Source organism: Triturus cristatus, chromosome 10 (assembly GCF_964204655.1).
Source record: "Triturus cristatus chromosome 10, aTriCri1.1, whole genome shotgun sequence".
Lineage (NCBI taxonomy): Eukaryota > Metazoa > Chordata > Amphibia > Caudata > Salamandridae > Triturus > Triturus cristatus.
This window is the reverse complement of record NC_140593.1, coordinates 41,891,082-41,914,772: the sequence shown is the minus strand read 5'-3', so window position 1 is coordinate 41,914,772 and position 23,691 is coordinate 41,891,082. Positions and strand designations below refer to the sequence as shown.

General features: G+C 46.1%; 1 protein-coding gene across 1 annotated transcript in view; it reads right to left on the bottom strand.

The window, feature by feature from the left end:
• F8 (coagulation factor VIII) overlaps window positions 1-23,691 on the bottom strand; it is a 589,495-nt gene that overhangs the window by 337,457 nt on the left and 228,347 nt on the right. The window contains exons 4-5 of the mRNA XM_085630970.1: window positions 16,599-16,811; window positions 9,886-9,994 (exon numbers count right to left, since the gene is read on the bottom strand). Of these exons, the coding sequence (XP_085487096.1) occupies window positions 9,886-9,994; window positions 16,599-16,811 (322 nt within the window). The remainder of the gene's footprint in view (window positions 1-9,885; window positions 9,995-16,598; window positions 16,812-23,691) is intronic.

The window sequence follows — 23,691 nt, the reverse complement described above, 5'->3', positions numbered from 1 at the left end:
GAGAGCACAAGGAGAAAGCAGATGTCAAAGCATGAACATGTTTATTATTGGACACATTAGAAACACCAGCCACACTAGTGCCTTCTTTCTATGTATCAGCTCTCACTGGGACGCCCTGATATTTTCTCGATCGACTGAAAAAGTCCTTGTCTCCCAACATCAATGCTATATTGATCGAACGACATCCTATATCCTCAACTGCCACCGGTCTGTCTTCAGCCAGATCCTAGGGACTGAAACGGTCTGGTTACCCTCTGGGCCGGTCTCCATAACACGGCTGCCCATGCACTACCTCTTAGTTCATCCCCCTTCCCTTATCTGTGACGTTGGACGTACGGTGTCTGTTGGCATTGGATTATGATGGTGACCCTACCTCCATTCACACCCATGCCAGGTTCTACTCAATCCTTTCCAAAGTGGAACACTGCTTCTGAACCAACAACTTCCCCTCTGAGTTACTAAAGATCTCTCCACTGCCACACAATGTCCACCTCTTCCCCTCCGGGGGGGATTTATTGGTTGCATCTCATGACGTTATAGTGGAGTTAGTGACTCGCCTTTCATTTCTAGTGGATGACACAAGTTTACCCTTGTTCCTCGGGCACTTCTCACAACATGCCACACGGACATAAGAAGCCTGAATCTCACCAGCTTCAGAAAGAAATATTGTTCACCTAGATCTCAGGTATCTGCTCAATTTCACAGCCTCATCGACCCCATCCCCCGCTCTGCCAGCAGACCTATACAATATCTGGACATATTTCTTCAACACAACGTAAGAATGAGTGTTCATCAACTCTGTAACTAAACGTGGCTTGCCAGCTCATACTTTCTTCCTTTCATTCCAGAAAATCTTCAACCTCTGGGCTACTGGCCTCCTTCTTGAGTGTAAAGTAGATTTTGCTAGCACTCTCCAGAAATGATTAAACTCTGCAGGCGGACTGATCACTGTGCCCAGAAAGAGACACTCCATCTTCCCACTCTTCAGTATTCAGTAATCCTCTCCAGGCTGCCTTCTTCAAGCAAAAGAATATTCAAAAAGTAGAGTCTTTTTGAGAGTTTGGTGGACAGAGTACTCTGTTCCACAAACTCCTAGCTCACCCGCTCTAGTCGGAGTCGGCTAACCTCCTGCTTCCACCAGTGGAGCCTCCGCGTGCTCTGGCTGTGGAATCCTCTGACCGACAGCAACTGACACCCGGCTTATTTTACATTTGGATTTGACATTTTTTTTACAATCTTTTGATGAATCTTTTTAGAATTTTATAAGTCTGGGTTTAGCTTCAATATTATGTTTTTTGGAAACTTTTCTGCCCAACTGTACACTTTTAAGCTGGATTGATTGTGGATTTTGGCACCAGGGGCATCGCCTCGATCTGAGGTCTTTCTTTTCTTCAATGAGATTCTTGGGTTACCAGAGGGCAGATGCTTCGTGGTTCTATCTTTCAAAGGGGTTTACAATTCCAGACATGCTATGGTGTTGTAGTGGTTGGTAGTGCCATCATGAATCTCAAGAAAGACAGCAGGTGGTGGTTAGGGGTAGTAGGTGAACCCAGCTCCAGAAGAATAAGCTTTGGATCTGCCAGACAGGGACGTCTTGGCTTTCTAGGCCACGGATTGCCCAAGATGCCGTCCATCTCTGAATGGATCGCTCTCAAGCTACTGGACCTCTTGGAATGATTTTGTTCTGCATGTGGGGATCAGAAAGATCAATAGCCAGTGCAGTTCAGAAAGAGTTATTATTCAAATATCACAGTTGAAGGTGTAAAGCTGAAGTTATTGCTAGACTCAGAGGCTGAAAGCTCTATCTGGTCTTGTAAAACACATCAGAGCCTCTGGGGAGACAGAGTGGGACACCTCCAGATGTCATTATATGCTGAGCAAGCCTTTGGGAATCCATGGAAGTGGAGTCTAAGTAAGAGTAGGTAGAAGCCTCGGAGAAGCAGGAGTCACCGGAACAATCTGCCTGCGGAAGCGGGCTGAGGAGGAGCGCAAACTGTGCAAGGAGACGGTGCCAAGCAGATGGAGTCTCTGGGGGTGGACAACCCACCATTCATGAAGGGTCTTCAGGATCTAATGCTGAATGAAGCCTGTCTAGCTGTCCTGGTCCATGTTCATAGAACTACTCCTTTAAAAATGTTTTTTCTAGCCACAAGTTATATTTAGAGACATTTTAAAATGAACATTAGCTTTTTTCAAAGAGAAATACAGGCCATTTTGTCAAAGTAGCCTACAGACTATCACTAATATAATTCTAGATTAATGTGTTTATTTTACGCATTTGAAAAAATAAGTGCTTCCGGGTCCTCTGCAGAAGAGGGACAGTTGTTCAATAAGATTATCCCTTTATAGGGCCAGCGTGCAGACATCTGCTACCCAGATTGCTAGAAGGATGGGTCAGCAGTTCCAGTAGCTGTGTGGTTGGGATGCTAATGATCTTAGCAAAGTACACATGGAAAGACAGAGACAACATGCTGGAAGAAACAGTGAAGCTAAGGATAGATTTCAAAACAACCGAGAAGCCAGAAGACTTTTAGGCTTTCCTTAAGAAAATGCACATCGGCCTTGACAAGGCCGAGGAGGAAATTAAACTAGAAAAACGATATTTTGACCTTTAATAAAAACATGACCACATCTGCAGAGAGAGCAGGCGGGATCAGATGGGGAGATAAAGCTTATGAGGCTGAGAGTTCAGAGGACAACGCAGCTGCACATTCAGACTTTTACTGAGCAGGGGAAGAGCAAATCAAGGCTCAAAAAAGGATGTTCAAGAGGCAAATGCAAAGGTGAGATAGGAAAAAGCAGCGTAGAAACCGTAGGAAGAAAACAACAAACTACCCCAGCCAGAATGACAACAAGAGGACACAAGCAAACGAAATGAAGCATGAATGAATGCACATGGTACATTTATTAGAAAAGCGAAATGAACGATGAATGAATGCACATGGTGCATTTATTAGAAAAGCGAAATGAACGATGAATGAATGCACATGGTGCATTTATTAGAAAAGAGAAATGAACGATGAATGAATGCACATGGTGCATTTATTAGAAAAGCGAAATGAACGATGAATGAATGCACATGGTGCATTTATTAGAAAAGAGAAATGAACGATGAATGAATGCACATGGTGCATTTATTAGAAAAGAGAAATGAACCCTGAATGAATGCACATGGTACATTTATTAGAAAAGCGAAATGAACGATGAATGAATGCACATGGTACATTTATTAGAAAAGCGAAATGAACCCTGAATGAATGAACATGGTACACTTATTAGAAAAGCGAAATGAACCATGAATGAATGCACATGGTACATTTATTAGGACGGGTTTTAAATGACACAGGGATTGAACTACTTTCTTTTGGCTTTTTTTACCCTACACAGAACATAGACTACACACAAGGCAAGATTGACTTGTTTCTTTTTTTGGGAGATAATAAAAACTTTAAAAATGGTACCATACTAGACCTAAGACTGACATTACAGGGTAGGAAATAAAGACTAGTAACCTATAGATATTGACATGTTGCATACTCTTCCAGAGTTAGAAGTGGGATCAGACAGTTGCACAGATCCAATACTCAACGCGGCCCTCGTCAATATACCTCTATATTGAGCGGCCACAGTGGATTCAATCCCAGATCTGTACTTCTTCCTTCTCGCGTCCCACAGTGTGAAAGAGGTTTTCAAGAGGGGGATAATCAAAGACATGAAACACTCTGATACATGGTCCGTAAAGGAAGATACCGTTTCACATATCACCAACACGGATCGCTTTTAGATCTTCAAAATGACCAAGAAACACTTCTATGTCAATCTGGCAAAGGTGGCAGTACAGGGGTGTTGTCTAAAAGTGAATACCCTGAAGAAAGCTATGGACAACTCAATGACATTCAGTCTGATTATATTTTCGTGGTAAAGATACTCCATCATCCTAGCGCCGGAGTATCCTTATCACCAAAATAATGGTCCACCCGCCAGATTTACAAGCAGGTGGACCATTGGTGCAACCATGGTGGAGACCACTCCGTTTGGGCAATGGTTACACCCCTCCCGTGGCCCAACGGACTGAGAGCCTTCAGCGGCTGACATCGATGTCCGTCCACCTAACTTAGATGAGTTGACAAACAGGTCAGTTTTCACGGCCTGTCACTGCCAGGAAAACCCTGACTGCAACGGGGCAGTGAAAACTGCTCAATGCTCCCCTCACCATGGAAGGGAGCATTTTTTATTTTCACAGAGAAAATCCCATTTTGGGATTTTCTTTTACAAAATTACAACAACAAAAAAGTTTGACAGATGGCTCTACCATGTTGAAGAAGCTGTGCGTCAAACTTAAAAAAGCATTGCCAGGAACCACATGGGTTTCTGCCAATGTTTTTTATATTACCCCTAGATTGGTGGTCAGTTCCAAATTTGGCAGGTGGGGTACCTCCTGCCTGATGGCCGTTAAGTCCTCCACCAGGCCCACAAGGAATACCCTGTCGCCAAAAATTAAATCTGGGCATTGTCAGTTATGAGTGAGTTGATAAGAAGATAGTGAGTGAAGCAAACAAAGAATATAAGGGTAATCTTGAGGAATGGAGTCACCGGGGTCTCATAGAGTGGAAAAAGTACCAGTTTTTAAGATGTGACAACCCTAAAACAGCCATTTTATATCTTACCCCCAAGAAACATAAGAATCACACTAATCCACCAGGGAGACATACAGTTTCATTGATAGGATGCCTACTACAAAACACATCTAGGTAAGTTAACAATCTCCTGAGACTTTTAGTCTCCAGCCTATCATCATCCAGGATAGCAGAGACTTCCTTAGGGATATCAATGGTATCCAATGGAAAAATGACTTTTTTTTTACCTTGGATGTATGCAGCTTGTTCATCTGTATCAGGCATGAATTAAGTATAAATGTTTGAAGACATTTTACGAGAGCTAGATCTACATCATTGTTACTGCATGCAGAAATGATCTTGGATATGATTCTGTTTTGTCTCACCCATATCTTTTTTCACTTTGATGACTAGCATTACAGACAGACCCAAGGCACCGTGATGGGGACCTGCTTTGCCCCCTGCTAGGCAAATTTGATCATGGGCTGGGAAAGGAGAAGGTCGCCAGCACTATCAGGGCATACAACAACTATGTAGTGCTTTGGTAGATATATTGACGATCTGTTTCTATTATGGTGGGGAATGGAGAGCTCTGCCAAAGGATTTGTAAAAACTCTGAATAGAAATCATCTAAATTGAAAGTTCACTTCGAGACCCAGTAGGAAGACACTAGAATTTTATGATTTGCTGAAAGCTGAGAGATGGTAAACTAAACTCTACCACAAGAACACCACTGGAAACAGTAATATAAATGCTCGAAGTGCCCATCCTAAGAACATGGTGAATAGCGACCCTTATGGGGAGTTAAAAGGGTCAAATTAAATATAAAAGCCATCTTATGTTATTGGGTTTCACCTTGGCCAAAAGAGACATTGCAAAATTGTGGAAAGCTTCTGCAGCGCCTTCCCTGTCTGCCTGGAAGTCTGGCCTGGATTTCTGCATGGGGTTGGAGATCCCAATTTTCAAAGCACTGGGCTGCCCGAAAAAACATTTCAAAATTTGGAAGCGTTTGGCGGACTATCGGGGCCTGCAGTTGGAGCCCATTTCCACGGAAAGTGTACCAAACCTCGTTTAATTCCCTGTACTTGTCTAGCAAGAATCCTGGCGTATCAGTATGCTTTACATGTTGGTGTAGGGGCTATGCCCATGACGTGATACTTCAGGGAGAATTACGTGTGACAGGAAGGGGGTGGTTGGGGTTAGTTTTTTTATTCTTTTCTCTTTTTTGGTTTCTTTTATTTGTATTTCCTTCCATTTCTCCTTGACTATTATTCTTTAAATGTCAAAGTCATGATGATGTGAGTTTATTGTGCAGAAGTCTCTGGGTCACAGAGCTCTGCATCCTATTTGTTATTTGAAAAATAAAATCTGTTTAAAAAAAAAGGGTAAAATTTAATTGTATTTCCTCTGAGGCATATAATACGGAAAAACAGGTTATTATAAAAAGATTCTTAGACAAGGTTTATGGTCACAAAGTGATTAACACAGCTATGCATAAGGTACATGCTATCAGTAGACCATCTCCCCCAGACCTCAAGGATGCCATAATTAACACACAGGACTCAGATCACTACATCAGATACATAACAGCATTCAGTAGCAGGACTAACAATGTGAAAAGATACTGCACAAACACTGGCATATCTTGCACACAGGCGATATTCTAGGCAAGTACTTTGATGGACATCGAAGAATCACCTTCAAGAATGACAAATCTTCAAAGGATCTAATCAGTAGAAATATGATCACATGTACTCACTCAAGCGTACGGTGGGTCTTCCAAGAGGAAGGATTTTTTCAAATGCAATCATTTCAAGGCACAACAGAGGAGCAACAATGTTCAGAAATTCCAGATAGTGAGAAAGAATATCTTATGAATCAAAATTAGGCATGCATCGCAGAGTTGTGTGCGTATTGTTTGATACGTCCTGGTGACAAACTGTACACTGGAAGCATGATACACCCTTTTAGAAAACATGTGCTGGAAAACCTATGAGCCATCAAGAAATGTGACAAACAACACCCAGTGGCCAGGCATTTCTTTATGAAACACAATACAAATAGTGGTGCATTACTTTTCTTTGTGTTTGATAGAGTAAATATCAATGTGAGAGATGGTGATAGAACACTGCAACTACGTACATTAGAATTCAAATACATTGTCAGGTTTGGCATCCTCACACCTGTAAGTCTGAACTCAGATGAGGAATTATCAGTTCATTTAAGCTGACAATAGGTTAACATGTAAGATGAGTCTCAGCATCTTTATAAATTTGTTTTTTACCAATAAGACCTCCTATTTTTGAAGAATGATTCTCATGATTTTTTGTTTCTGTTAGGAATGTCTTTACCACTTCAGATTTTAACCAATTTTAATGGTACTGCTCAGACAGGTGGACCAGTGTGATCATCACCACGATATTGATCGCAGAGCAGGTCACCATCAGTTAAGCTGTTATGTCTTTGTGCTAAAGTTAATGATTAAGTGGTATACATTTTATATGGTTATTCACTAGATTTGAAACAATAGACAATTTAGTTCTCCCCACACTATATAATCTTGAGGAATATTTTAAGATAGTCAATCCTAGTGTCAGTATGTTCTAGTTTTGGGGCTTAGTTAGTACACGGCCATTGGACCCTACTGACTGGGTGGATGTTGTGTGAACAATTGATTTGAATATCATACACTATATGCAGGTGGCATGAGCATCATCAGGTTAACTCATTTTCTTACTCACTAGGGTTGAATTTTAGGTGGTACATTCAAGCTCACATCCAATCACAGACTTCAGGGAGGATGATTTTCACACTATTGACTTTGGGGAAAGGCCCCCTAGGGATGAATCATTTGTGACATGGAGCCCAACTCACACACTCATGAATGATCTGTATTATTATATGTGATCCTTTGCTTAAAAGACTAACACGTTTGTTAAATTCATAGTTTGTTTGTTAAGAATGATATAAATTTTTTATTTCTTTGAATTGAACATCCAGGGACACTCTCATAGGAAGACGACGATCTCCCCCTGCTGGAGGGGCTCCTGTTGGAACTACCCTCTTTTCAGACACCACTAGCCCTGGGTGGGGCATTTAATGTCACTCTATGTGTGTTAGATAAAATCACTGGCTTATTCAAGTTGACTAGGACACAGAAAGGCTCCTGTGTGAGGGAAATAATAAAGGTGCTACAGCAGAGTTTGGATTTAGTGGACATCCAAAGGGTGAAACATTCAGAATGTCAGGAGTACACACTTTTCATGCACAGAGAAAATACCTTTATGTGAAAATGCATGGCAATGTGTTCTGCTTTCGTCTGCTCGGGCGCCTATGTAGGTCCTATTCTGATCAGGAGGGCATAAGATCAAGAAGCCCTTCGAGGCTGGCTGACATCATAGTTTTAAGACCCTGGCATAGTATTGAGAAGTAAGTTAAGCGGGTTCTCTCACTGCTTCATTTTTGGAAATTAAAACTGACTAAAGCTTGGAGTTGTTTTTGGATGAGGTTGAACCTCCTTTTGCCAAGTCCAAATACATGAAATTGTGAATGGAAATTCTACCCCTTCTGTCCCGGGTGGTAGAAACGGCCGAGCATGTTGCACTTTTCTGTCCAACGTACCATGGGTTTCGAAAGAAGTGGATGTTACCAGTCTGCCATAGGATTGCGTACAGAATACTAAGCCGCGATACTAGACAATGTATCGACGTCACGGTCTCAAGGTTGCTGATGTATATGTGCAGGCGTAGACGGAAGAAGTTGTCTATCTGATGAGCTAGGGGTTTTCCCTACTGTTATATTTTAATCTCTTCTTAACTGTATTTTATTCTCCAAACTTATGAGATGTACCATATTGAATTTGTATATTAACTGGTGATTTCATTGCTTTTGTGTAATGTGTTTAACATGTTCTTTTATGGCCACCGAGCCGAAATAAAGATGTGGATGATGCTGAGAATTAATTTACATTTTCAATAATGTGCCTGCGTTACAATGCGATGGGAGAAGTAGTTCCCCAACTAGGGATATATTATTCGCAATAGGGAATCCAGCTTGTCAATCCATGAACATTGCGCATTGTTGTACGTGGTCCTACGCTTTAAGGACAAACAGGGTGGCGAAATCTATATAGTGAGAGCTGCTGTGAATTGTTTATTTACAGTGTCCACCAACACAGGATGGAATACTTCATTAATGACGCATACGTGCTCGACTTTCATTTTAAAAATACAAAGCGACTGCATTTGTATAGTTTTCTGATTTATTAAGATTGGCAAACTATATACCCACTCTAAGATGTTCCTGAGAAAAATGTCATACTGCACTGTATTGTTTGCCCTTTGTCTATGTTATGCTGAAAAGGTGTACTCTTTGCATGTTTCACCGAGGTAAGGCCACTCACCCATAAGAAAGGCTGAGTGCTGAAACGTGTCGGTCCTTGAAAGTCGACTTTGACTAAACACGTTGGCGTTGCAGGGAAGCAAGTGAACGTGGTGATTTGCTGCTGGTGTAGTGATGAAAAGGTGTGCGTTTCTATTTTTAGGCCCTCCCATCCTGGCTATGTTCAGCCATTGCTAGAGGCAGCGAGGGATTGAGAAATGCGATGGTGAAAGATTCTGATAGATGCACACAATTATTAAAGAAAGATTTTATTACTTTATAATGTGAAATTATACATTTCCCTTTATTGAATAATTAATTATTATTTTAAAAAATTGTAATGCCCACTATATAAAAATATAAGTAACTGTGATTTTTTTTTAAATCATTGTTTAAAAAAATGATATATAAACTAAAATAATATATTAGAAATTAATTCTCTGATATACATTTAATTTGATGAGTTAATGAGCAGTAACATTTTATTTTAATAGTTTTAGGTTAATAATGAATGTTTAAAATGAATTTACATCATACATTAAAATATTTTAATTTAGTTTTTTTAAGGAGTAATACACTTTTCCCTATACTTTCCCGTAGGAAGATCTGTGCCTTGGTGGTGGCACTCTCTGCCTATGCGTGAAAAGATACTAGCAGTCATTTTACACTCCTAGTTCCTATTGTGGGAGGCTCCACCTCCTGACGTGAGGGGGTGTAGACATCTATGTCTAAAAGAAGCTGTACATGTACACTTGTGATAGAGAATAGCAAAAAAGTGACTAGATTTAGTCGTAGACGCAGGAGTAGATTTACCGATGAGTAAATCTACATGTGCAAATTAACCATTGTGAATCCGGTCCATTATTTTATTATATCGTTCTTATTAAACTCGTGTTTTTGAAGGAGACAAGATGAACAGTGCTCACCTTCATCGAAGACCGAGACGAGAAGTAGCAGCTCCTGCACGCTAGCCTGGGTCTGCTCAGCAGTCAGAGTTCCTGGGGGAGAGACAAGGTGGAAAAAGATGAATGGTTGGATAAAAGTAATAGGTGTAGATGTTTACACCGAGCTGGGAAAAGCCACCCAGTGGTGCAGATACAGACTGCTCCCATGCACCCTGCACAACGAAACTTTTACACTTGTATGTCCAAGGATGAATGCATGACTGGATGAACGGATACGTTCATACCGAGCTAAGGCACCCCGAGACATCCTCAGTCAGCCCCCACACACACAGCACCTAGAAGCCTGTACACTTGTATGTCCATGGATGAATGCATGACTGGATACATGCATATGTTCATACAGAGCTGACTGGAGGCCCCCCATGGCGTCCGGAAACAGTCAGCCCCCGCACGCACGGCACCTAGAAGTCTTTGCTCTTTCATGTTCATAGCAGGTAGTGGTGAAGCGTACTCCAAGTAGCAGTGCCCATAACATCAGCACAATAAGAGGGAGCTCTGCACGTGGCTGTCATCCACCTTCCTGGATGGGCCCCTTAAGGGGATGACAAAGGATTCGGGTCCCCTCCCTCTAACAATTGAATCTGCTGATGCCAACCCAACCCTACCATCATCCAAACGCAGTGACCGTGAAGGACTAACCAGCAATCCCTGCTCAAAAGGTCACCTGGGAGTTTCTAAAGGCAGCCGTGTCTGCCCTCCTACAGACTTCCGTGTCTAGGGCTTCACTCTCCAGCTCAGGAATGCAGGCAACACAATCCCAGTGCCTGCCAGACCTTCCATCTTGTGTCATGTCAAAACCAAGGGCAATACTACTGGCTTCAGCATTTACACACTCACCAACAGTGTGGAGTCCAGCTACCATTCACTATACACACAACACACACTCACCATACACACAACATGCTCTCAACATACACACAGCGCACACTCACCATACACACAACACGCATTCACCATACACGCTGCACACACTCACCATACACACAAAACGCACTCACCATACACACAACACACACTCACCTCACACATATCGATGCCAGGACAGGGTCTGGGCATGACATGTAAGTGGAACTGTACACAGCAGGCATGTGTTCACCTTACACAAATCAACCACTCATCATACACAAGCCCCACATTCACCATACACAGAACACACACCCACCATACACACATTACACACAAACCATACATATACATGCATTCACCAGACACACATGGATGCCAGGAGAGGGTCTGGGCATGACATGTAAGTGGAACTGTACACAGCAGGCATTTGTTCACCATACACACAAGACATACTCATCATACACACAGCACACACTCACCATACACACAACACACACTCACCATACACACAGCATGCACTCACCATACACAAAACACACACAAACTATACACACAACATGCACTGACCACACACACAAGGATGCCAGGACAGGGTCTGGGCATGACATGTAAGTGGAACTGTACTCAGCAGGCATGTGTTCACCATGCACACACCGCATACTCATCATACACACAGCATACACTCACCCTACACACAACACACACTCACCATACACAGAACACGCACTCATCACACACAAAACATGCACTCACCACACACACGTGGATGCCAAGAGACAGGGTCTGGACATGACATGTAAGTGGAACTATACACAGCAGGCATGTGTTTACTGTACACACAACAGACACTCATCATACACTCAGCACACACTCATCATACACACAGCACACACTCACCATACACACAACACACACTCACCATACACACAACACACATAAACCATACACAAAACATGCACTCATCACACACACATGGATGCAAGGACAGGGTCTGGGCACGACATGTAAGGGGAACTGTACACAGCAGGCATGTGTTCACCATACACATCAACTACTCATCATACACACGCCACACACTCACCATACACAGAACACACACCCACCATACACACATTACACACAAACCATACATATACATGCATTCACCAGACACACATGGATGCCAGGAGAGGGTCTGGGCATGACATGTAAGTGGAACTGTACACAGAAGGCATGTGTTCACCATACACACAACACACACTCATCATACACACAGCACACACTCACCATACACACAGCACACACTCACCATACACACAACACACACTCACCATACACACAGCACGCACTCACCATACACACAACACACACTCACCATACACACAGCACACACTCATCATACACACAGCACACACTCACCATACACACAACACACACTCACCATACACACAGCACGCACTCACCATACACACAACACACACAAACCATTCACACAACATGCACTCATCACACACACATGGATGCAAGGACAGGGGCTGGCCATGACATGTAAGTGGAACTGTACACAGTATGCATGTGTTCACCATGCACACAACACACACTCATCATACACACAGCACACACTCACCATACACACAACACACACTCACCATACACCCAACACGCACTCATCACACACACATGGATGCCAGGACAGGGTCTGGGCATGACATGTAAGTGGAACTGTACACAGCAGGGATGTGTTCACCATACACATCAACCACTCATCATACACACGCCACACACTCACCATACACAGAACACACACCCACCATACAAACATTACACACAAACCAAACATATACATGCATTCACCAGACACACATGGATGCCAGGAGAGGGTCTGGGCATGACATGTAAGTGGAACTGTACACAGAAGGCATGTGTTCACCATACACACAACACACACTCATCATACACACAGCACACACTCACCACACACACAGCACACACTCACCATACACACAACACACACTCATCATACACACAGCACACACTCACCATACACACAACACACACTCACCATACACACATCACACACTCATCATACACACAGCACACACTCACCATACACACAACACACACTCACCATACACACAGCACACACTCACCATACACACAACACACACAAACCATTCACACACCATGCACTCATCACACACACATGGATGCAAGGACAGGGGCTGGCCATGACATGTAAGTGGAACTGTACACAGTATGCATGTGTTCACCATGCACACAACACACACTCATCATACACACAGCACACACTCACCATACACACAACACACACTCACCCTACACCCAACACACACTCACCATACACACAACACACACAAACCATACACACAACATGCACTCATCACACACACATGGATGCAAGGACAGGGTCTGGCCATGACATTTAAGTGGAACTGTACACAGTATGCATGTGTTCACCATGCACACAACACACACTCATCATACACACAGCACACACTCACCATACACACAACACACACTCACCATACACCCAACACACACTCATCACACACACATGGATGCCAGGACAGGGTCTGGGCATGACATGTAAGTGGAACTGTACACAGCAGGCATGTGTTCACCATACACAAATCAACCACTCATCATACACACGCCCCACACTCACCGTACACAGAACACACACCCACCTTACACACATTACACACAAACCATACATATACATGCATTCACCAGACACACATGGATGCCAGGAGAGGGTCTGGGCATGACATGTAAGTGGAACTGTACACAGCAGGCATGTGTTCACCATACACACAAGACATACTCATCATAAACACAGCACACACTCACCATACACACAACACACACTCACCATACACAGAACACGCAATCATCACACACACAACATGCACTCACCACACACACGTGGATGCCAAGAGACAGGGTCTGGACATGACATGTAAGTGGAACTGTACACAGCAGGCATGTGTTCACTGTACACACAACAGACACTCATCATACACACAGCACACACTTATCATAGACACAGCACACACTCACCATACACACAACACACACTCACCATACACACAACACACATAAACCATACACAAAACATGCACTCATCACACACACATGGATGCAAGGACAGGGTGTGGGCATGACATGTAAGTGGAACTGTACACAACAGGCATGTGTTCACTGTACACACAACAGACACTCATCATACACACAGCACACACTCATCATACACACAGCACACACTCACCATACACACAGCACACACTCACCATACACACAACACACATAAACCATACACAAAACATGCACTCATCACACACACATGGATGCAAGGACAGGGTCTGGGCATGACATGTAAGTGGAACTGTACACAGCAGGCAAGTGTTCACTGTACACACAACAGACACTCATCATACACACAGCACACACTCATCATACACACAGCACACACTCACCATACACACAACACACACTCACCATACACACAACACATAAACCATACACAAAACATGCACTCATCACACACACATGGATGCAAGGACAGGGTCTGGGCATGACATGTAAGTGGAACCGTGCACAGCAGGCATGTGTTCACCATGCACACAGCACACACTCATCATACACACAGCACACACTCATCATACACACAACACACACTCACCATACACACAGCACGCACTCACCATACAGACGGCACACACTCACCATACACACAGCACACACTCACCATACATACAGCACACACTCACCATACACACAACACACACTCACCATACACACAACACACACTCACCATACACACAGCACGCACTCACCATACACACAGCACATACTCACCATACACACAGCACGCACTCACCATACACACAGCACACACTCACCATACACACAACACACAATCACCATACACACAGCATGCACTCACCATACACACAACACACACTCACCATACACACAACACACACAAACCATACACACAACATGCACTCACCTCACACATATCGATGCCAGGACAGGGTCTGGGCATGACATGTAAGTGGAACTGTACACAGCAGGCATGTGTTCACCATACACACAACACACACTCATCATACACACAACACACACTCACCATACACACAACACACACTCATCATACACACAGCACACACTCACCATACACACAACACACACTCACCATACACACAGCAGTCGGGTTACTCGGGGCAGGGCTGCAGGGCAGTTTACTACGCAGGAAACCTTCCTGTCCAACAGGGCTACGTTCCAAATCTGGATCCAGGGTCAAGTAGCCCGGCTGCCAATGGTGGCGGCTCCTATTTTAGGTCTGGCACCAAATCTAAACCTTTAGATTTCAGTGGGATGCAGGGAGATATGGAGTAATTTGAAAAACAGTCGGTCCTTCAAAAGCAATTCAACATAGGAGAAATATAGACCAGAATCGGCTCTATAGAATTATGCAATGCCCAGCCGGACATTGAAGTTTAATGATAAAAAAAAACGGATAATATAGACATACGTGTGAATATCGAGTGGGACACAGTCCTGCGTCCTTCAACACTTAACACAATTACATACAGTGACACATAAGAGACATTTATCAGGCTGAAGAGAGAAGCTTATTGCCGATAGGAAATACAAGGGCAAGCTTTCAAGACGGTACAATTACATGCACAATTTTTAACATATGTGTTTAACATGCATGTTTGTACATAGGGTCGACGACGTTTCGATCTATTTACGCAATACATAGATCATCATCAGGACTGGTAATTAACAAGCCTGAGAGTACAATTCCACTTGTTCGTGACGGCGTGCAGAAGAAAAGGGTGAACGGAGCTGCAAGGATAATTGGCTTCCGTGTGGGGCGGGTTGGAAATCCAAGATACGCCAGAGATCCTGCGATCGTGCAGTACACTGGATCTCTGGCGTATCTTGGATTTCCAACCCGCCCCACACGGAAGCCAATTATCCTTGCAGCTCCGTTCACCCTTTTCTTCTGCACGCCGTCACGAACAAGTGGAATTGTACTCTCAGGCTTGTTAATTACCAGTCCTGATGATGATCTATGTATTGCGTAAATAGATCGAAACGTCGTCGACCCTATGTACAAACATGCATGTTAAACACATATGTTAAAAATTGTGCATGTAATTTTACCGTCTTGAAAGCTTGCCCTTGTATTTCCTATCGGCAATAAGCTTCTCTCTTCAGCCTGATAAATGTCTCTTATGTGTCACTGTATGTAATTGTGTTAAGTGTTGAAGGACGCAGGACTGTGTCCCACTCGATATTCACACGTATGTCTATATTATCCGTTTTTTTTTATCATTAAACTTCAATGTCCGGCTGGGCATTGCATAATTATATAGAGCCGATTCTGGTCTATATTTCTCCTATGTTGAATTGCTTTTGAAGGACCGACTGTTTTTCAAATTAGTAAGTACCCTAGGTCCTTCCTACCTCACGGGTTTCCCCTTGTCAAGTATAAATATGGGAGATATGGAGTGGCATGCATTGGTGTAGTATGCAGTGTGGCGTGGCCTGATGTACTGTGGCATGGTGTGATGATGTATGATGTGGCATGTTGTGATGCGGTGTAGTATGATGTGATGCAGCTTGTCATGGTGTGGTGTGGCTTGTGCTGTGGCATGGCGTGATGTGATATAATGTTGTGCTCTCTGTGGAGCACACACGCACTTACCGGCTTCTTTGTCTCATATAGAAAGAATCAAGGCGCAAGCATTAAAGCCCCCTTCTCCCCGGGGCCTACCTGGCTTGCAGACCAGCAGCGCCCCAATCAGGCCCGCATTGAAGTCTCGGCTGGGGTCGGTGTGTGAAAAGTAGCTGTAGGTGAGGCAGGCCGAGTCCGCCTCCAGGGGCCCGTAGTTCTCCGGAATTTCCCAGACATAGGTGTGGGTGTCACCAGGAGCCACGGCATCATCGTCCTTCTCTGATTGGCTGCTCTCGTCGTCATACCCCGCACCTGAAAGTGAACACAGGCCTCATTGTGTTATCTCTTCCATTTTATTTAGAGGTTTCTCCTTTTTATAAACTTCCTTCTATGCTGGAAGACACTGCTTCACAGTGTACTAAAAAGCATATTTATTGCCTCAAATGTTTCACACAAGAAGTGCAGAAAGAACTATTGATGGACAGAATGCAGAACATTGTCATACATTCACCCCCGTACAGAGATCTGGGCCTAAATCCATCGTTTTTTTGCTCACCATGCCGTTCCAGTTTGAACCCAGCCATATACAAATCAGTCTTGACCCTGTGCCTCATGGGAACAGTCCAGCCCGAACTGCCAAGCCACGTCCTCCCTGGACTGGAAACAAGCATCCTAGGACCAGTTTCGGGGATTCACCCCTCTTCAGCCAGGATAGCTTGATTCCAGTGGCATGGAGAGCACGGGACTCACGTCTGAGCATACCCGTCCCACTTGGGGTGACAAATGCAAAAAGAACTATTGATGGACAGAATGCAGAACAATGTCATACATTCACCCCAGTACAGAGATCTGGGCCTAAATCCATCGTTTTTTTGCTCACCATGCCATTCCAGCTTGGACCCAGCCATATGCAAATCAGTCTTGACCCTATACCCAATGGGAACAGTCCAGCCCGAACTGCCAGCCAGGTCCTCCCTGGACTGGAAACAAGCATCCTAGGACCGGTTTCGCGCTTTCACCCCTCTTCAGCCAGGATAGCTTGATTCCAGTGGCATGGAGAGCACGGGACTCACGTCTGAACATACCCGTCCCACTCGGTGTGACAAATACAAAAAGAACTATTGATGGAAAAGAAGTGTTGCACGCAGAACGTTGTGGTGCGAGGGGCCCACAGGCACAGGTGATGCAGAGTGGTTGAAACGTGTCCCATCTGGACAGGCAGGGGGCGTGTTGCTCTGGTGGTATTTGAGGCCTTGGTAACTCATCCAGGGCCGGCTTTAGGGCAGTGAAACAGGTGCGGCCGCACTGGTCGCTGACTTGGAAGGGGGCACTGACCTCAGATGGGGGCGCTGATCTCAGATGGGGGCACTGACTTCAGATGGCGGCACTGACCTCAGATGGGGGCACTGACCTCAGATGGGGGCACTGACTTCAGATGGGGGCACTGACCTCAGATGGGGGCACTGACTTCAGATGGGGGCACTGACCTCAGATGGGGGCACTGACCTCAGATGGGGGCGCTGTGTTTAGGAATAACTTAAGATTTAAAGGCAGCTGATGCAGAGTGTGCCCAGATTTCAGGCAGCAATAAAAATGTCAAGGTAACTTTTGTGATTAAGAGAGAGATCCAAGTTTGTCTAGTGGCAGTTTTGACTCGCCATAAATAAGGCACAGGGTTAATATGCCCGCTGCAAAGAACAGATCTGTATTTTATGTGGATAGCTGAGAGGATTGGTAAAGCCAGCCTTTACCAGCGCTTTAAAACAAATGAAATGTACACGAGAGAGGGTCTGTGGAGAGAAGAGGGGCCCTTTTGCCGGGTGGTAGTGAGGGATTATGCGGAGGAGCTCATGAGTGAAGGGGTGCTAAAAAAGATTGTCGCAGCGGGTGACACCAGCACTAAACCCGTCCCTGAACTCGCCCTCTGTGGCTACAACCAAGAGAGAAGCAAGAAAATTAAACTAACTCCCACTTTGAACTAAAGTACTGATTCCACCAAGCACGTGAAGCAAGTGAGCCCAACCCCCATAGAACAGCGTCCTTATCTCTTGCATTCATCCATCCACCGCTATTCATCCATCTATCCGTCAATTCTGCCATCCCTTCATCCACTCTGCCATCCGTCCATTCTGCCATCTATCCACTCTCCCATTCATCCATCATTTCACTCCCTCTGTCGTCCATCTAATCATCCACTTTGTCATCCACTCATTCATCCACTCTGCCCTCCATCAATTCAACTCTTATTCATCCATCCATCCATCCATCATCCATTCATCCATCCTTCATTCATCCAGTATGCCATCCATTCATCAACTCATCCATCCATCCATCCACTCTGCCATCCATCCATCCATCCACTTTTCCATCTATCCATTCACACTGCCATCCATCTATCCACTCTGCATCTAGCCATCCATGCACTCTACCATTCATCCTGCTATCCAGCCAGCAGCCATCCACTATGCCATCCATTCACTGAGCTTTTCATTCACTGGTCCGTCCAACCCTTTACGTTGTCATCCTTTCACCTGTCCATCCACCTATTTATCCATCCCTTTACCATGCAATCCTTTCCCTTGTTCATCCACCTATTATTCACTCATCCTTTCATCCACTCATTCATCCATACACTCATTCATTCAACTACGCATTCATTCAAACTTCCTTCTCCTCACCCTTCCTTCTGATATTCCTTCTTTTCCTTCGTGTTCTCTTCCCCCAGACTTTGTGTTTCCTCCTCCTGCTGCTCTTCTCTCGACTCTGCATTCTAGTGTTAACTAAGAGTAGGGCTCCCGGTTCTATGGTATTTTGTTCTTTAACATTTCCATCTGTATTCAACCATCTTTATATTTTGGTATTTATCCTTATTCATTTTCCTTTTTAAGAATAAATGGAGTCGTAAAATTGTGAATTTCCACATTTATTTGACGGATAAACATGCTCTCCTACTTTGATGCCTGTCACGTTTTAGCAAATTAAGTGAAAGATGCAGCCCTATTAGGAGCATTGCTCGAGCAACAACTCCCCAAACGCTCAGTCTCCGGAACCCTTCAGCCCTCGTAAGAGAACAGATGAGAGAGGGTCCAAGCATTCGCAGCTTGGGCGCCACTGTAGTATCTCATGGCTCAACATGCTCTGTCGTGCTCTCCCTTCACCCCAGAAGAGAACACTTGAGAGAGGGTGCCAGCATCCGCAGCTTGGGCGCCACTGTATCTCATGGCTCAACATGCTCTGTCGTGCTCTCCCTTCACCCCATAAGAGAACACATGAGAGAGGGTGCCAGCATCCGCAGCTTGGGCGCCACTGTATCTCATGGCTTAGCATTTCCCCATCGAGCTCTCCCTTCACCCCCAGAAGAGAACAGATGAGAGGGTGCAAGCATCCGCAGCCTGGGCGCCACTGTATCTCATAGCTCAACATGCTCTATCGAGCTCTCCCTTCACCCCAGAAGAGAACAGATGAGAGGGTGCAAGCATCCGCAGCTTGGGTGACACTGTATCTCATGGCTCAACATGCCCTATCGAGCTCTCCCTTCACCCCAGAAGAGAACACATGAGAGAGGGTGCCAGCATCCGCAGCCTGGGTGCCACTGTATCTCATGGTTTAGCATTTCCCCATAGAGCTCTCCCTTCACCCCCAGAAGAGAACAGATGAGAGGGTGCAAGCATCCGCAGCCTGGGCACCACTGTATATCATGGCTCAACATGCTCTATCGAGCTCTCCCTTCACACCCCCGGAAGAGATCAGATGAGAGAGGGTGCCAGCATCCGCAGCCTGGGTGCCACTGTATCTCATGGCTCAACATGCTCTATCGAGCTCTCCCTTCACCCCCAGAAGAGAACAGATGAGAGGGTGCAAGCATCCGCAGCTTGGGTGCCACTGTATCTCATGGCTCAACATGCCCTATCGAGCTCTCCCTTCACCCCAGAAGAGAACACATGAGAGAGGGTGCCAGCATCCGCAGCTTGGGTGCCACTGTATCTCATGGCTCAACATGCCCTATTGAGCTCTCCCTTCACCCCAGAAGAGAACAGATGAGAGAGGGTGCCAGCATCGACAGCTTGGGCGCCACTGTATCTCATGGCTTAGCATTTCCCCATCAAGCTCTCCCTTCACACCCAGAAGTGAACAGATGAGAGAGGGTGCCAGCATCCGCAGCTTGGGTGCCACTGTATCTCATGGCTCAACATGCCCTATCGAGCTCTCCCTTCACCCCAGAAGATAACAGATGAGAGAGGGTGCCAGCATCCGCAGCCTGGGTGCCACTGTATCTCATGGCTCAACATGCTCTATCGAGCTCTCCCTTCACCCCGAGAAGAGAACAGATGAGAGGGTGCCAGCATCCGCAGCTTGGGTGACACTGTATCTCATGGCTCAACATGCTCTATCGAGCTCTCCCTTCACCCCCAGAAGAGAGCACATGAGGTTGCCAGCATCCGCAGCCTGGGTGCCACTGTATCTCATGGCTCAACATGCTCTATCGCGCTCTCCCTTCACCCCCAGAAGAGAACAGATGAGAGGGTGCCAGCATCCGCAGCTTGGGTGACACAGTATCTCATGGCTCAACATGCCCTATCGAGCTCTCCCTTCACCCCCAGAAGAAAACAGATGAGAGGGTGCCAGCATCCACAGCCTGGGTGCCACTGTATCTCATGGCTCAACATGCTCTATCGAGCTCTCCCTTCACCCCAGAATAGAACAGATGAGAGAGGGTGCCAGCATCCGCAGCCTGGGTGCCACTGTATCTCATGGCTCAACATGCTCTATCGAGCTCTCCCTTCACCCCAGAAGAGAACACATGAGAGAGGGTGCCTGCATCCGCAGCTTGGCCGCCACTGTATCTCATGGCTTAGCATTTCCCCATCGAGCTCTGCCTTCACCCCCAGAAGAGAACAGATGAGAGGGTGCCAGCATCCGCAGCCTGGGTGACACTGTATCTCATGGCTCAACATGCTCTATGGAGCTCTCCCTTCACCCCAGAAGAGAACAGATGAGAGGGTGCAAGCATCCGCAGCTTGGATGACACTGTATCTCATGGCTCAACATGCCCTATCGAGCTCTCCCTTTACCCCAGAAGAGAACACATGAAAGAGGGTGCCAGCATCCGCAGCCTGGGTGCCACTGTATCTCATGGCTTAGCATTTCCCCATCGAGCTCTCCCTTCACCCCCAGAAGAAAACAGATGAGAGGGTGCAAGCATCTGCAGCCTGGGCGCCACTGTATCTCATGGCTCAACATGCTCTATCGAGCTCTCCCTTCACCCCCAGAAGAGAACAGATGAGAGAGGGGGCCAGCATCCGCAGCCTGGGTGCCACTGTATCTCATGGCTCAACATGCCCTATCGAGCTCTCCCTTCACCCCAGAAGAGAACACATGAGAGAGGGTGCCAGCATCCGCAGCTTGGGCACCACTGTATCTCATGGCTTAGCATTTCCCCATCGAGCTCTCCCTTCACCCCCAGAAGAGAACAGATCAGAGAGGGTGCCAGCATCCGCAGCTTGGGTGCCACTGTATCTCATGGCTCAACATGCCCTATCGAGCTCTCCCTTCACCCCAGAAGAGAACAGATGAGAGAGGGTGCCAGCATCCGCAGCCTGGGTGCCACTATATCTCATGGCTCAACATGCTCTATCGAGCTCTCCCTTCACCCCCAGAAGAGAACAGATGAGAGGGTGCCAGCATCCGCAGCTTGGGCGCCACTGTATCTCATGGCTTAGCATTTCCCCATCGAGCTCTCCCTTCACCCCCCGAAGAGAACAGATCAGAGAGGGTGCCAGCATCCGCAGCTTGGGTGCCATTGTATCTCATGGCTCAACATGCCCTATCGAGCTCTCCCTTCACCCCAGAAGAGAACAGATGAGAGAGGGTGCCAGCATCCGCAGCCTGGGTGCCACTGTATCTCATGGCTCAACATGATCTATCGAGCTCTCCCTTCACCCCCAGAAGAGAACAGATGAGAGGGTGCCAGCATCCGCAGCTTGGGTGACACTGTATCTCATGGCTCAACATGCTCTATCGAGCTCTCCCTTCACCCCCAGAAGAGAGCACATGAGGGTGCCAGCATCCGCAGCCTGGGTGCCACTGTATCTCATGGCTCAACATGCTCTATCGAGCTCTCCCTTCACCCCCAGAAGAGAACAGATGAGAGGGTGCCAGCATCCGCAGCTTGGGTGACACTGTATCTCATGGCTCAACATGCTCTATCGAGCTCTCCCTTCACCCCCAGAAGAGAACAGATGAGAGGGTGCCAGCATCCGCAGCTTGGGTGACACGGTATCTCATTGCTCAACATGCTCTATCGAGCTCTCCCTTCACCCCCCGAAGAGAACAGATGAGAGGGTGCCAGCATCCGCAGCTTGGGTGACACTGTATCTCATGGCTCAACATGCTCTATCGAGCTCTCCCTTCACCCCAGAAGAGAACAGATGAGAGAGGGTGCCAGCATCCGCAGCCTGGGTGCCACTATATCTCATGGCTCAACATGCTCTATCGAGCTCTCCCTTCACCCCCAGAAGAGAACAGATGAGAGGGTGCCAGCATCCGCAGCTTGGGCGCCACTGTATCTCATGGCTTAGCATTTCCCCATCGAGCTCTCCCTTCACCCCCCGAAGAGAACAGATCAGAGAGGGTGCCAGCATCCGCAGCTTGGGTGCCATTGTATCTCATGGCTCAACATGCCCTATCGAGCTCTCCCTTCACCCCAGAAGAGAACAGATGAGAGAGGGTGCCAGCATCCGCAGCCTGGGTGCCACTGTATCTCATGGCTCAACATGATCTATCGAGCTCTCCCTTCACCCCCAGAAGAGAACAGATGAGAGGGTGCCAGCATCCGCAGCTTGGGTGACACTGTATCTCATGGCTCAACATGCTCTATCGAGCTCTCCCTTCACCCCCAGAAGAGAGCACATGAGGGTGCCAGCATCCGCAGCCTGGGTGCCACTGTATCTCATGGCTCAACATGCTCTATCGAGCTCTCCCTTCACCCCCAGAAGAGAACAGATGAGAGGGTGCCAGCATCCGCAGCTTGGGTGACACTGTATCTCATGGCTCAACATGCTCTATCGAGCTCTCCCTTCACCCCCAGAAGAGAACAGATGAGAGGGTGCCAGCATCCGCAGCTTGGGTGACACGGTATCTCATTGCTCAACATGCTCTATCGAGCTCTCCCTTCACCCCCCGAAGAGAACAG